General features: G+C 47.3%; 1 protein-coding gene across 1 annotated transcript in view; it reads right to left on the bottom strand.

Moving 5' to 3' along the window:
- PPP1R9B (protein phosphatase 1 regulatory subunit 9B) overlaps positions 1-3057 on the bottom strand; it is a 99019-nt gene extending 95962 nt beyond the window's left edge. Inside the window, exon 1 of the mRNA XM_015413674.1 lies at positions 2951-3057. Coding sequence (XP_015269160.1) covers positions 2951-3057 — 107 coding nt within the window. The remainder of the gene's footprint in view (positions 1-2950) is intronic.
- Positions 3058-15275: the final 12218 nt, after the last annotated feature.

Raw genomic sequence — 15275 nt, 5'->3', positions numbered from 1 at the left:
GAGGTGCACGGAACACTGTTACCTTTCCACCGAAGCGGTACCTATTTATCTACTTGCAATTTCTTGCTTTCAAACTGCTAGGTTGGCAGGAGCTGGGACCAGAGACGGGAGCTCACTCCGTCATGCGGCACTCAGGTCTTGACCTACTGCACTACCGACCTTCCAGTCTGCAGATCTTAACTACTGACACAGCAGCAAAAGCAAATTTTGCCCAGAAGTCAATTTGAAGCCAATCATGTCTTGTTACAAAACATAACAGTGCAGCCAATCATGTCTTGTTACAAAACATAACAGGAGCACGCATTATCCATGATCCTCCTGATATGGGGCCATGTGCATATTTATCATGAGAGTTCACTGTCTGTTGGTACTCACGAACTGTCAATGCCGAGGTGCACGGAACACTGTTACCTTTCCACCGAAGCGGTACCTATTTATCTACTTGCAATTTCTTGCTTTCAAACTGCTAGGTTGGCAGGAGCTGGGACCAGAGACGGGAGCTCACTCCGTCATGCGGCACTCAGGTCTTGAACTGCTGAACTACCGGCCTTCCAGTCTGCAGTTCTTAACCACTGACACAGCAACAAAAGCAAATTTTGCCCAGAAGTCAATCATGTCTTGTTACAAAACATAACAGTGCAGCCAATCATGTCTTGTTACAAAACATAACAGGAGCACGCATTATCCATGATCCTCCTGATATGGGGCCATGTGCATATTTATCATGAGAGTTCACTGTCTGTTGGTACTCATGAACTGTCTTTTTCAAGGTTCACAGTCATGCATACTGAAGCTGTACATACATGGTATCTATGTGCTTTCCACCAGTTCACACAACATGCCCATTGCGCATATCAGGAGGAGGGTGGGTAACACACACTCCTGTTAACATGCAGTTGGTGGGCTCCTGATAATGTCCTATTTTAACATCTGCTAAGGTCTTCAGAAGTGTGCTTCTATGTGGGTTTCCAAATACATATTTGCATTCACACTTTACATTTGTCACAGCTTCCTAAAGTCCTTTTGCCTTAGAAACCCTCCAAGAGAGGGGATTCTAAATCTTCTTGAGGCAGCTGCTTCCATTGCTCTTAGGGATTTTGTCTTCCTTAGCGCTTAGCATCTATCAATCTTCTGGGAGTTTTATACACATACATTCACCCTAATCCAACAGGATGCAATGCAGTCCAATGCAGAATGCAGTCTTTTTGTTGAAACTGGGATGGAATTGTTAATGCATCTTCATCTATCAATCATCTATCTATAATATATTTTATCTTAATCTATGTATCTATCATCTGTCTGTCTGTGTCTGTCTGTCTATCATCTGTGTCTGTCTGCCTGCCTGTCATATTTTTATGCCGCCATTCCTCTAAGGAGCTCAGAGCCACATGCATTATAATCTCCTTACAACAGCCCTGCAAGGTAGGCTAGGCTGAGGGTCAGACTGGTCCAAGGTCATGCAGGGAACTCCCCCTTGCACCCCAGGCTTGTTCACAAGGTGGACATAGGGTTGCCAGACTCCAGGTGGTGGCTGGAGATCTCTTGTTATTACAACTGATCCCCAGAGGACAGAGATCAGTTCACCTGGAGAAAATGGCCTCTTTGGAACTTGGACTCTATGGCATTGTGCCCCCAAACCCCGGCCTCCTCAGGTTCCACATCCAAATCTCCAGGTATTTCCCAACCCTGAGCTGGCGATCCTAGGTGGACGCTTCTTCACAGCTCAGCGGCAGGAAAGCACCATTCATCCTTCTTGGATGTCCTGGGCCCTGCAGTCCTCTCTGGATCGGGGCCATTGCTTCTTGTGGGGGGACAGCGACCGCAAAAGCTTTGCTTGCTAAAAAGAGGGAATGAGATAAGCATATGGAGCAGAAGTCCATCAGTGGCTATTAGCCACAAGGTATAGATAGGAACTCTCAGGCTGGGGCAAGTGAGAGAGCTATTATTGCTTTAAATGCTGTATGAAATTGGAATTTGGGTGACATTGGTGGTTTAAGTTGCAATGTGAACCTTAAGGGAGTTATGGGATGGTTGTGAATGGTTGTGTGAGTGTATATGAGTATGGCTGTAGATCACTGATATGATTGCACCTTTAATTCCATTGTACTATATACAATGACAATAAAGTATATTATTATTATTATTTGGAACTTGGACTCTATGGTATTGTGCCCCCAAACCCCGCCCTCCTCAGGCTCACAGCTCAGCGGCAGGAAAGCACCATTCATCCTTGGATGGTTGGATGTCCTGGGCCCTGCAGTCCTCTCTGGATCGGGGCCATTGCTTCTTGTGGGGGGACAGCGACCGCAAAAGCTTTGCTTGCTAAAAAGAGGGAATGAGATAAGCATATGGAGCAGAAGTCCATCAGTGGCTATTAGCCACAAGGTATAGATAGGAACTCTCAGGCTGGGGCAAGTGATGCTCTGTATTCTTGGTGCTGGGGGGGGGGCAACAGTGGGAGGGCTTCTAGTGTCCTGGCCCCACTGCTGGACCCCCTGATGGCACCTGGTATTTTTGACCACTGTGTGGCAGAATGTTGGATTGGATGGGCCATTGGCCTGATCCATCATTGGCGTCTCTTATGTTCTTATAAGGGTTGTTAGGTGTTTCCCCGCCGCCGCCACCACCGAGGTAAAATAAACTCCAGGTTAGCCACAGAGAGGCGTCCCATCCCCGAGACTACAGAGTAGGCGGAGAGAGTAAACGGAGGCGCAAGGACCCTGCGGAGCAGGCCTGGCCGATGCTTCCCCTCCTGGGCTACGCGGTTTCCTGCAGCTTGAGGCTGTGCGTAAAGCAGCCGTATCCCGCTTCCCCCATTTCTTCCTCCGCCTTTTCAGCTCGGGCGCTGTTGCAGCCTCTCCGGCAGGAAGGACGGTTGCTAAAAACGGTTATTATTATTATTTTAAATAACCAAAAGGCTCTGACTAGGGAGATCGACGTCCAAACATACTGTGGAGGGTGGGAACCCGCATATCCTTCATCCGGATGCACTGGCAGCTGGGTGGAGAGAATCTGCGGCGAAGGCACTCTGCGCGTGCTCGGGGGCACTCGCTGCATTCATATTAAACATCGGGTCTGAATTCTAAAACTTAGAGCAGGTGGCTGCTCCCTTATTGAAGTGGGAACGGGAAAAGCAGTGCTGCCTGCAGTTTTGGTAATTTCTTCCTCTGACGCGTATCCTCTCCGATTACTTTCCCCCTATACGTCCACCCCATTGCCCCCTCACTTCCGAGAATCTTCCACAACTCCCACTGTTACGTTTCAGTTGTTGCACAAACGTGTGCTTTTTTAAAAAAAGAGAAAGAGAGACAAACCCCCTATGGCTGCCAACTCTGGGTTGGGAAATTCCTGGATATTTGGGGATGGAGCCCGGGAAAGACAGGGTTTTGGCAGGGGGCAACCTCAGCAGGGTATAATACTATAGAGACCAACCTACAAAGCAGCTATTTTCTCCAGGGGAACTGATCTCTGCAGTCTGAAGAGCAGTTGCAAATCTGGGGGATCTCCAGGCCACACCTGGAGATAGGCCCGTATCTACAGTGGGGCCTCTTGGGACTTACTGCTGAATCCCCATTACTTCCCATCTAGCCTGCCCCCCCCTCCATTTTTAAATTTTATTTATGATACTCACTGGGGGGGTGGAGGTGCCCCCTGACTTATTTAAAGGCCCTCTGGATTAAGAAATCTTGGCTACGGGTATGCCTGGAGGTTGGCAGGCGTACAACCCCCCTCCACTCTCTCACACACAAAATGGGTGAGCGAAGCGGATTTTCCACCAGTCCTTGCACGGCACAGGAAGCGGGGGTGGGGGGAGGAAATGTGAATCAATGAGAAGGCACATGTAAAGAAATTTAAGTATGATGAACAAATAGATTTGAGTACATCATTTGAGGGAGGGAATTGGTACACAGTTGAGTTCTGTGTACTACCTGGCCTTCGACTGATCCTTTTTTGTGAGTATTTGTGTGTGTGTTTGCGCACACTCGCAAGCTTGGAAATCATGATGACTTCTGGTGACCCCTAGTGCGGCTAGGATGTTTCAGAGAGGTGGCTTGATAACCTGTCTCTGAGTCCCGGCCCTGGTATTCCTTGGAGGTCTCCCATCCAGGTACTTGCCAGGGTTGGACCTGCTTAGCTTCCAAGATCTGACGAGATCGGGCTTGCCTGGACTGTCCAGGTCAGGGCTGGCCTTTGATTGATTGTGGGCCAAGGAGGTTTGGAGGAAAACACTGTCAAGTTACGGCTGATTTATAGCGATCTGGAGAAAATGGAGGAGTGCAGAATGATGTTGTAAGTTGTTCTGTAGACGTTGAAGAGGAAAGTGCGGTAGAAATATCAAAACAAGTGAATATAGGAATTTGAGCTGCCAGAGTAATATTTTCAATGAAATACAAGACAGAAGAATGTCCTACAATGGAGAGCTGGAAAGAAAAGCTAGCTGAGAATGCAACATTGGCAAAACTAACTAATTATATAAACAGAAGACCATTGAAAGAATTTCAGCAGAAATAGCAAGCTTATTACTTATATTATGGGACTAACTAATTTTTTTTAGTTTTGGAATTATCTGAATATCATATTAAAGGTGATGAAAATGTTGATTATAGTTTTAATATTTTATTTGTATTCCACTAGTATTTAAATATTTAGTAAGAATAAAATTTAGATTTAGACAGATGATTAAGACAATCCAGCAATTATTTAATTTTAGCACAACTGCTAAAGATGTAATCACTTTTATTATTAATACTAGGAATAAGGACCATTGTGGAAATAAATACAACAAACTCTAGAAAGAGACTCTGGAAGAGTTCCCTAGCCTTGGGCACTCAGCGTCAATTTGCTGTGGCAACCTCAGCAGGGTATAATGACACAGATTCCACCATTTTCTCTAGAGGAACTGATCTCTGCTACCTGAAGAGCAGTTGTAATTTTGAGTGATCTCCAGCCCTCCCCTGGAGATTGGCAACAATGGTTCCCCAGGAGGAAATGGCTGGTTTGGAGGGTGGTGTCTAAGGCGTACCTGTGTGAGGTCCAACCCCTCCTCAAACCCCAACCTCTCCAGGCTCCACCCCTCAAATCTCCAGGAATTTCCCAATTTGGAGTTGGCAACCCCATCTCCTTCCCAGCCAGCCATCAACCTGCCATTATCTGCCCTTCAGATTTCAGATTTCCATCTCCTCCTGGTGAGCAGTTGTAATTCTGAGTGATCTCCAGACCTCACCTGGAGATTGGCAACAGTGGTTCCCCAGGAGGGAATGTCTGGTTTGGTGGGTGGAGTCTATTGCATTGTACCTGTCTGAGGTCCCACCCCTCCTCAAACCTCACCCTCTCCAGGCTCCATCCTTCAAATTTCTCAACCTGGAGCTGGCAACCCTAGTCAGAACTGGCCACAATGAGTTCCCCACAAAGGCCTGGGAAGGGCTTCATTCCTTTGTCTTTTTACTGACAGAACCAAGCCTGGTTGCTTAGCAACAGCCACTGAGAGAAAAGTTAGTCCTACAGGAGCCAAGCAGGAGAAGTGTCTTCGTCAGGAGAGACAGCCGTTTGGCAGTTATTCTGACGGAACAGTGGCTGAGGTGGCAGTGGGCGGGGAAGAGGAGCAGACCCAGCCCCCAGCCAATGGCACGCAATTACTCTTGAGTGGTGGTTGATGGGCCAATGGCTGATGGAGCGCACTGCACAGCTAATGGGAGAGCTGGAAATGGCCAATACGTAAGGGAATTATTATATTAAGATATTATCGCTAACATTAGGAAAGTCTTTGTTTATTCTTTTAAAGAGAGAATCTATGCCAAAACACTGTAATATTGGTATTTTGTTGTCTGCTTCTATATTTGAAATATGTAATACATCTGATAATACATTTGATTATACTTGTTGTATGTAACAACTCATAATATTTGATAAACTTGACGAATCTATATTTTCCTCTACCCCCTCTTCCCTTTTGTATCCCACTTTTTTATCAAATAAAAAAATAATTAAAAAATTAATATAGAAATTTGGTTCCAAAGAAAGGGATAGAGCTACCTGAGAAGGTAAAGTCCTGCATTCTATCACTGCTGAGGATTTCAGTACAAAGAGGTTAAGACGCTGAGCTGCAGACCGGAAGGTCTGTAGTTCGGCAGTTCAAGACCCCGGTGGAGATGTGGAGCAAAACACTCCAGCGGTCTCGAAGACAGTTGACTTGCCCTTGCACTGTATGTCTGAGAGAGAAAGAAACTGCCGGCCTTCTCACCTCATCTTGATACGGGCTTTGAAATACTGCCCTGAAAAATCCCACATCAGTAAGAAACCAGGACGAATGAGGCAGAAGACGCAGGTGGTTTTAGCTGCTTCTGCATTGGGATGGTTGTTTGTTGATGGACAGCATTATGAGCTCAAGACTGGCTTTTAGGTCAAGAGTGAAATGCCCCGGGCGTCAGGTTCCTAGAATAGCAGGTGTTTGGCATTCAGATTAAGGTGTCTTAATCCGGGCTGGAAATAGAATGATACTAGAAGGAGACCCTGCCCACCTAGTCCTACCTGCTGGACACCTGTCTTGGAGCCAAGACAGCTTCGGCAGTGTGATTTGTTGGGTCAGTCCGTGTTAGGAAGAGAGACTCTTAAGAACAGGACCGGAAGACTGGAGTCAAAGCATTGACTCAGTGCTGATTCACACCCGTGCTCCCACCCACCCAACCTGCTATTTTGCAGTGGAAAAGGAAGATGAAGCTTCATGCCAAGTTCCAGGAGAATACAGTTTAATTATAACTAGTTTCCACTGCCGTTTTGGTACGAGCGATGTGTTCGTCCCAGGTTGTCAGAGGCAGTCCTTGAAAAATTCTTATGTGGATTTTTATTATTTCTGTTAATATGATTAAACAAGAGATGGAGTGAAATCCAGGGAAAGAAATCACACACAAATCACAGTCTGTTTTTTTTTTTTAAGTCACATTTGGATGTCAGCACTGAGCATTAGAATGTTATTATCAAACTAGAAAGCTTTCGTATCATTATCAATGTATTTAATTTTCAACACGGCCAAATCTGTGGATACTTAAATCTAGAGACTGGAACCTGAACACACAAGACAGACTTTTCTACAAACCTGAGAAGCCCCAAATTTGCAGAAAATTCTGAAATCTAAAAATACATCAGGGGGTTACCCCCCCCCCCCCGCATAATAGGAACAGCACCTGTAGCTTTAAGAAATAAAATGCCCTCAATGCTCCCTCTAAGCTGTAGAGTCCTGTGAGCAAAAATTCTACTTTGTGAGCTACTGGCATTAAAGTTGTGAGCAGGTGATTTGGCTACTGCATAAATTAGTGTGTTCTGGAGCCCTCCTTCCTGAGCCGAGACCGAAATGTGTGAGCCGGAGGCTAAAAAACTGTGAGCTAGCTCACACTAACTCAGCTTAGAGGGGACACTGGTCGCCCTTGCTAGGCAAGCACAGAATAAGAAGGGGAGGAGGAGGTGGGGGGGAGGAGGAGATTGGATTTATACCCCGCCCTTCACTACCCAAGGGAGTCTCAGAGCGGCTTACAAACTCCTTTCCCTTCTTCTCCCCACAACAGACACCCTGTGAGTTAGGTGGGGCTGAGAGAGCTCTCTTGAGAACTGCCCTTGAGAGAACAGCTCTGACAGAATTAGGTCATCCAGCAGGGGCAAGTGGAGGAGTGGGGAATCAAAGCCAGGTCTCCCAGATTACAGTCTGTGCACTTAACCACTACACCAAACTGGCTCTCAGCATTGCCAGGCTTCAAACTGTGGTTTCGGTCAGTGGCCTCTGAGAGAGGACTCATTGGGGCCAGGCCTGGCAGCAGCCATTGGTCAACTTACTACCACCTGGCTGCATGACTCATCCAGGCCTGGAAGCTTGCTACTGTCCAACAGCTAACACCCCAGAAAAACCAGTGTTTTGTAGTGGTTAGAGTTTCGTAACATGGTCTTGGCGGACTTAATTTCGAATCCCCACTCTGCCACGGAAACTCATTGGGTGACTTTGGGCCAGTCACACAATCTGATAGGATTGTTGTGAGGATAAAATGGATGTAAAGTTGCTTTAGGTCCCCAGGGGGAGAAAGGTTGGATATAAATGAGGTAAATATTCACCTATCAACCCAAATAATATGCTAGGGAACCCCCTACGTGAACACACAAGACAGACTTTTCTACAAACCTGAGAAGCCCCAAATTCGTTAGAAGTGTGACTGTGTTTTTATGTCTGTTATTTTAAATTGTTTACATTGTTTAATTTTAATTGTATTTTTGCATGTTTTATGATGTTACCCACCCTGAGGCTGCTTGCAGGATGGGCGGGCTATAAATAGAAATAATAAATAAAATATAAAAAATAAATATAGCTGGAGTGGGCAGATAAAATAGGTTTGTTGGTGCAAGGGAAGGAGAAGAAAGAAGGGGAAGGTGAGGATATGGGGGCTGTCAGGAGAACGTAAAGAAGGAATTACGTAGGAAGGGGATACAGGGGAAAGTGAGGTACCCCCTGCAAAGTAGGGTTGCCAGCTCTGGGTTGGAAAATACCTGGAGATTTGGGGGTGGAGCCTGAAGAGGGGAGGGTTTGGGGAGGGGAGGGGCCTCAGCAAGCTGTAATGCCATACAGTCTACGTTCCAAAGCAGCCATTTTCTCCAGAGGAACTGATCTTTGCTTTCTGGAGGTCATTTGTAAAAGCAGGAGATCTCCAGGCCCCACCTGCAGGTTCTAGTAACAAATAAATATGCAAAAACCTTGTAACAAACTAATGTGTTCTATTTATGGTCATCATTTAGTAAAGTGCATAGTGTATCATTATTTCATCCTGGTCAGGTATAAATATTCATTACATTCAATAAGCAATAGCATTCAGTCCTGGCCGTCCTGCCCCCGGAGATGGAGAGCTGGGTGAGGGAGTGCGGGCCGGAGACCAGTTCCCAGGCGGTGGCCCTGGCAGAAGGCTTCCTCCTCAGCCGGGCGGAGAAGAAGAAAGAGCAGGTGAGCGGGAGTCATCCTGGCAAGACAAAAGCATCTGAGACCCTCAGTCTTTTCCTAAAGGATCTCTGCCCCATTCGTGGGCAGATGAGCTTTAGCATAACTTATTTGCATATGCCACGCCCCCTGACATCACCGGAAGTGACAGAAGGCCACACCCCCTGACATCACCGGAAGTGTGTCAGAAGGCCCGGCTACTTACCCTCCTGCTTCATCCTCATTCCCAAACGGAATGAGGATCGAAGCAGAGGGCGGGGTAAAGAAGGGGGCAGGGCTTCACCACGTGACCGCCCCGCCCCCTAGAGGTTCTCTTCCGGAGCTCCGTACCTGAGAGCTCCCCCCCGACTATCTTAATAGTTGTATGGATGCTTTTTACCGGTCCTACAAAAGACACATTAAAGCAGCTAACATTCACGGACGGAATACTCCTGTCATGCTCAAAGCTGCAGGTTAAAAGGTTTTTGCAGTGTATATTTCTTTGTTGCTAGACTCTCCTAACACTGCAGCTCGGGTTGCTTCACCCACCTGGAGGTTGGCAACCCTACTGCAAAGTCCTTGCAGGTACCCCCACTGTGCAGCCTGGCCAGCACTGTTCCACCTGACCCTACTTTCCCCAGGCAGAGGCTGCCAGAGGGACCAAAGGAGAGGAAGCTGAAAAGGGGGTGGGGGCAGATAAAGTAGGCTGGGTAGTGGATGGGAAGGAGAGAAGGAAGCTGTTAAGAGGGTGAAAAGTACACAGACGGTGAGTGATTTCAGCAAAGCGTACTTTATTCGATCAGGAACAAGACAACTGGCCGGCTCGCAGGCCGGCTTATATTCCCTGAGAAACCGCCACCCAAAACACACACCCCCACACACTTCCCAATAGGTTATTTACAGTGGCCGAGAGTCCCATTGGCTTCTCGGCCAGGAACCTAGCCCCCTGATTGGAGCGGGCTAGGATCCCCATGGTCCATTGTCTCTTGGAGTGAAGCTTGACGTTTGTCTCTGGACTTGTCAGGACTTGATACACTACAGAGGGAGAGGTAATGGGGGCTTTCAGGGGTGGGAAAGACGAAATAGTGGGGGGAGGGAAAATGAGACATCCCCAAGTCCTTGTGGACCCCCTTCTTGTAGAACTAGGTTGGATAAAAAGAATGAAGGAAGAGCAGTATGAATTCTACAGTGGGTGCAACATACATAAAAAATTTCCAGCTGTTCGCCGACTCTGAGCCCCACCAACACGTAGGCCATGCCTGAAGCAAACCAAGAGTACAGCAGAAGGCAAGACCTGGAGAATTCTATACGCAGGCACTCTTCCAGTTGCTATCCTTTCCCACTGAACAGGTGAACAGGCTTGGGGGCTGGGCACTGCACTTCCCGTTTGTCCCAGAAGGGCTCCAACCAGTGTTCCCTCTAAGCTGAGTTAGTGTGAGCTAGCTCGCAGCTTTTTAGCCTCCGGCTCACACATTTTTTGTCTTAGCTCAGGAAGGAGGGCTCCAGAGCAAGCTAATTCGTGCAGCAGCCAAATCGCCTGCTCACAACTTTAAGGCCAGCAGCTCACAAAGTAGAATTTTTGCTCACAAGACTCCGCAGCTTAGAGGGAGCATCGGCTCCAACTATTATATTAATTACGGAGCCCATTCAAGTTCATTATTCCAGTCCAATTTAATAGCAACTTCTTGCTTAAACTGGGCCCCCAGATGTGTGACATTAGCATGTCAGAGATCCTCAAACAGGGAAGGTGTTGCGCTGGTATGCTAAGGTTGCATAAGGCTGCACGTGTGTACCAGCTCTGCACACATAGTAGATCATTTAATCAAGATACTGAACATGTGTACTATTGAAATTCCCATTCTGAATAGCCTTAGTCATCTCTCTCTCTTAGCCTAACCTATCTCACACGGTTGTAGTGAGGATAAAATGCAGGATGGGAGAAAAATGTATGCCACCCTGGGCTTCTTGGAGATAGGGCAGGGTACAAATGCATTTAAAAAAATGAAACCAGGCCTTAGGGCTCAATAGATGGTCCTAATCGATTTATAAAATGGAAATTGCTTGCTTATGAAGCCTCAGTTTGCCTTGGAGCTGTGCAGGGAAGAGAGAGGAACATTAACCCTTCTGCTTCCGCTTAGTTTCACCATTCTAAACCAGCTTGCCTGCTCTGCGGTTACCATTTTAAAGGAAACTGGGTTTGAATAGCAAAACCAAGTATAGGCTTGATGGGAGGTTACCAGCTGTTGTTATTTACCTCTGGAACAAAATGTGCATTTCCAAGGTCAGCCTCTATTAAAGGGATGGGACAGTTTTCTCCAGGCCTGCTGGCAACCCTAATATTGCCATCCAGCTTCCAAAAGCTACAGAAAGATTTTCCTGGCAGCTGCCTGACAATTATGTTTTGTGTCAAATTATGTTCTGATATTTTTATCTTGCTGGCTGTAATCCTGTGCCCTTGTTTGGAAAGTTTTTTGGCATTTGGCTATTTTTAATGGCATCACTATTTTTGACTCCGGTGCTTATTATCTTATAGGTGTTTTGTCACTTTATGAGATTTTTTTTTTTTTAAAGTCTGCATTCTGCTTTTCTGCTTCTGCTATCTGCAACCCTCCCCCCTTTGGAGATTCCAGTGAAATGTTCCCTAAATTCTTTTTTAAAAAACAGCATGAACATACCCCTTGAGGGTGGTGGTGCCAATCTCCAGGTGGTGGCTGGAGATATAGCACTATCACAACTGATCTCTAGGTGACAGATTACTTCACCTGGAGAAAATGGACATTTTGGAAGGTGGACTCTTGTGGCATTATACCCCATTGAAACCCCTCCCCTCCCCAAACCCTGCCTTCCTCAGGTTCCACCCACAAAATCTTCAGGTATTTCCTAGCCTGGAGCTGGCAACCCTATTTGAGGGGTACTCTGCCAGTGTTCAATCTAAGCTGAGTTAGTGTGAGCTAGCTCACAGTTTTTTAGCCTCCGGGTCACACATTTTTATCTTTGCACAGGAGGGATGGCTCCAGAGCAAACTAATGTATGCTGTAGCCAAATTGCTGGCTCACAACTTTAATGCCAGTAGCTCACAAAGTAGAATTTTTGCTCACAAGACTCCGCAGCTTAGAGGGAGTTGATTCAATTCCTTTGTGTTGCAACAGTTTTTTAAGGCTGCCATCCTGTGCACACCTACCTGGGAGTAAATCCCATTTAAGGGGGTTTAATTTTGGGTAAACATTCACACAATTGCACTGCATGTCACACAAGAGTATCCCTTTGCATTTCCTCAGAGGAATGTGTTCCTTTCGAGGTTTTGCAGAAGCAGAGGGGAATGGCCTTGGGAGAAGGGAAGCCATCAGCAAATTCTAGGAGCTTTCACATTTTTGCAGAACACTGTTGGCATTTCCAGAGCAGTGGGGGAAAGGAACATGTGCCCTCCCAGAATCACCCACCATCCAGGTTCCCCGTACAAGAAGACGCACTGTTCACATTCTTGCCCGAGCCATCTGTGCCGAGGACAGACATTTGAAACAAAAAAAATCTCCATGGAGCTTTCTGTACAAGCTGTGCCAGGCAAAGTAAAGATTACTTTTATTTTAAGAAGCGGAGAAGTCGGGGGGGGGGGGGTGCTCCCAAATTAATTTTGGTAAGCAGGATCTCTGTGTTGCATGGATGGGCAGGTGCTAGAGGTGCAAACCTCCAGGTGGGGCCTGGCGATCTCCCGGAATTACAGCTGATCTCCAGTCCAGACGACAGATACCAGCTCCCCTGGAGAACGCTGCTGCTTTGGAAGGTAGACTCAGGGGTAACCAACCTTTTTGAGCCTGTGGGCACCTTTGGAGTTCTGACACAGTGTGGCAGTCGCAGTCCCAAAATGACTGCCACAAAACGGATGCCACCGGAGGCAGAGCCAGCTACAAAATGATTGCTGCAGCTTAACTTGAGTCACATCGTCGTGGTGGCAGCTGCTGCCAAAGCAACGTTTTAAAAAAATTCTGCACTGCCAATCAAATCTCTGGTAGCCAATCGGAAGCCTTGCTGGGCAAAAGCCACATCTGGCCCCACCCATTTTCTAAAAATCCTTGGTGGGTACAAGAAAGAGTGTCAGTGGTTGCCATGGCTCCCACAGTCACCAGGCTGGGGACACCTGTTCTGTGGCATCCTACCCCACTGAGGTCCCTCCTTTCCACAAACTCTGCCCTCCCCAGGCTCCACCCCTCAAAATCTTCAGGAATTTCCCAACCTGGAGTTGGCAACCCTAGCAGGTGCACCAGCTTCACCTGGTTCAAAGGCTGCAGCTGTTTCTGGCAGTTCTGAAAACTCGCAGTGGGGGCAATGCTGTGTGGATGCACCAGGAAACCACCTACAGTTTGGTAGCCAAGGCGGAGCAAAACCTCTGTGCCAACTCAGACTTTTGTCTGCTGCTAGAGGCTATTTGTGGGACCTCACAGCAAAGGGACACACTCAAACAGTTTTACAGCAAACCCTGTGCAAACGAGTGCCTTATGCTGCCCTGGATAGAAAAGTTTTGAGGCATATTGTTGCGGCTGAGGTTACCAGCTGCCGGGAAGGGGAAATAATGTCCTGTCCCATGAATAGAGGCTCAATGGGATGTTATTTACCAAGTGATATTATTTACGTCTGTACTGTGAAGAGGTTCTGCCCATTTCCACACATTCAGCTCCCATTAAACAGAGATAAGATGTTTTTCCTCCAGGCCTGTTGGCAACCTTAGCTGTAGAGTTACACAGATGAACTGCTATAAATCGTTGAGCACAATCCTTCTTGGCAGGCTACCTTTAAGGGTTTGAAACAGGTGCCCTGATCCTGTGAATAGAACTCTGTGTGCGGAAAACTAATGTTCTCCATTTGGATTTGAAGTTCCCACTGTGCAGGATTCTGACGCATTTGACGGTGGTGGGGAGTGGGGACACATATTCTGCAGTGGGGGCATGCTGGAAGAGCCCCTTGCCCTGCCACTGGGGGAGCCACGAATTCCAAGTGCTGCACGCTGGCCTCTGTGGAGCTGAGGGCAGAGCCAAGGCCATAGCCTTCTGCCAGTCCCTTGACTGGACCAGGATTCATCTCTGTTCAGGTGGCATTAGGAAGGATAGGCTTAAAACTATCAAACAGTGTGGAGGTGCAAAGAAAGAAATTGTGGTACATTGAAGCAAGTAACTGAGGCTGCGGTCATAAGAGCGCTTACCCAGGAGTAAGCCCCATTGAATAAAAGAGGGTTCTGTCTGTGTAAACATGCATAGGATTGCTCTGCCAGCTCATGTGCCACAATCATTTTTTTTCACCTGCACAAGTGCAGCAGTGGGTTCACACATTACAGAGTATACAGGGTGGGGACCCCCAGTCCCAACCCACATATTCCACAACTTGTGAATCAGCTGCGTGCTGCACACGTACAGGCTGGAAAACGTGGGCTGGAGTCTCAACCCTGTGTAAGAATTACATAAGAACTGGAGTTTCTCCTCAATTTTTGCATGCAAGGTCCCCTGATTAGAACGGGGGCTGCATGAAGAAGGGGCTTCAGTGTCCCCCCTGCGCTGTTTTCCCAACATGAAATAGTCCTATGGGGGAGCTATTTGGCCTGTGAGGAAATACAATTATACCCTGCATTCCAATGAATAACAAAGCGGGGAAAAGGGGAGGGGTTTAAAAGACAAGCTGAAATTATTTGTCGCACTGATTGACTGGAATCATTTCAAACACTGTGCAAGGCGGAACTGCTCTGATGTTATCGCACCGTTTCAGGTTCCAATCCAGCAGTCCCTGAGGGCTGCTGTGTGGACAGAGAAACAGAGCCAAACACACAAGCTACTATCTGGGCACCCCAAGGGATGGGGAGGGCAGGTCAGTGTATCTTTGGTGCTAAATGACATGAAAAGTCCAAATTGTCTAACTCAGCTTAACCAGCTGCGCAGCAAAGAGGTGCTTGATTTGGTAACTGGAATGCCCTTGTGGGAAAGAAGCAAGTGAGCACATATTTGCTGCGTGGACTGAAGGCACACAGTGCAGCAAACCTGCTGAAGCAAATCTTTATTTGGACTTGGGGAATCCTCCAGAAGTACAAACCTGAAGCAAACCTTTATTTGGATCTAGGGATCCCTTGGAATTACAGCTCATCTCCAGACTACAGAGCTCAGTTCCCCTGGAGAAAATGAATGCTTTGGAGGGTGGACTCTATGGTATTGTGTCCCACTGAAGTCACTGAGGTCCCTGCCCTCCCCAGACTCAATCCCCAAATCAACTGGATCTGGCAACTCTAACCCCCCATCCCTTGTTGCTGGCCGTGGGGACCTGGCAACCCTACCTCAAGCTGTAGATTCTC

Source organism: Gekko japonicus, unplaced genomic scaffold (genome assembly GCF_001447785.1).
Source record: "Gekko japonicus isolate JY-2015 unplaced genomic scaffold, Gekko_japonicus_V1.1 scaffold544, whole genome shotgun sequence".
Taxonomy (NCBI): Eukaryota; Metazoa; Chordata; class Lepidosauria; order Squamata; family Gekkonidae; genus Gekko; species Gekko japonicus.
Note: the sequence above shows the minus strand (reverse complement) of the source record. Positions and strands in the feature narration are given on the sequence as shown.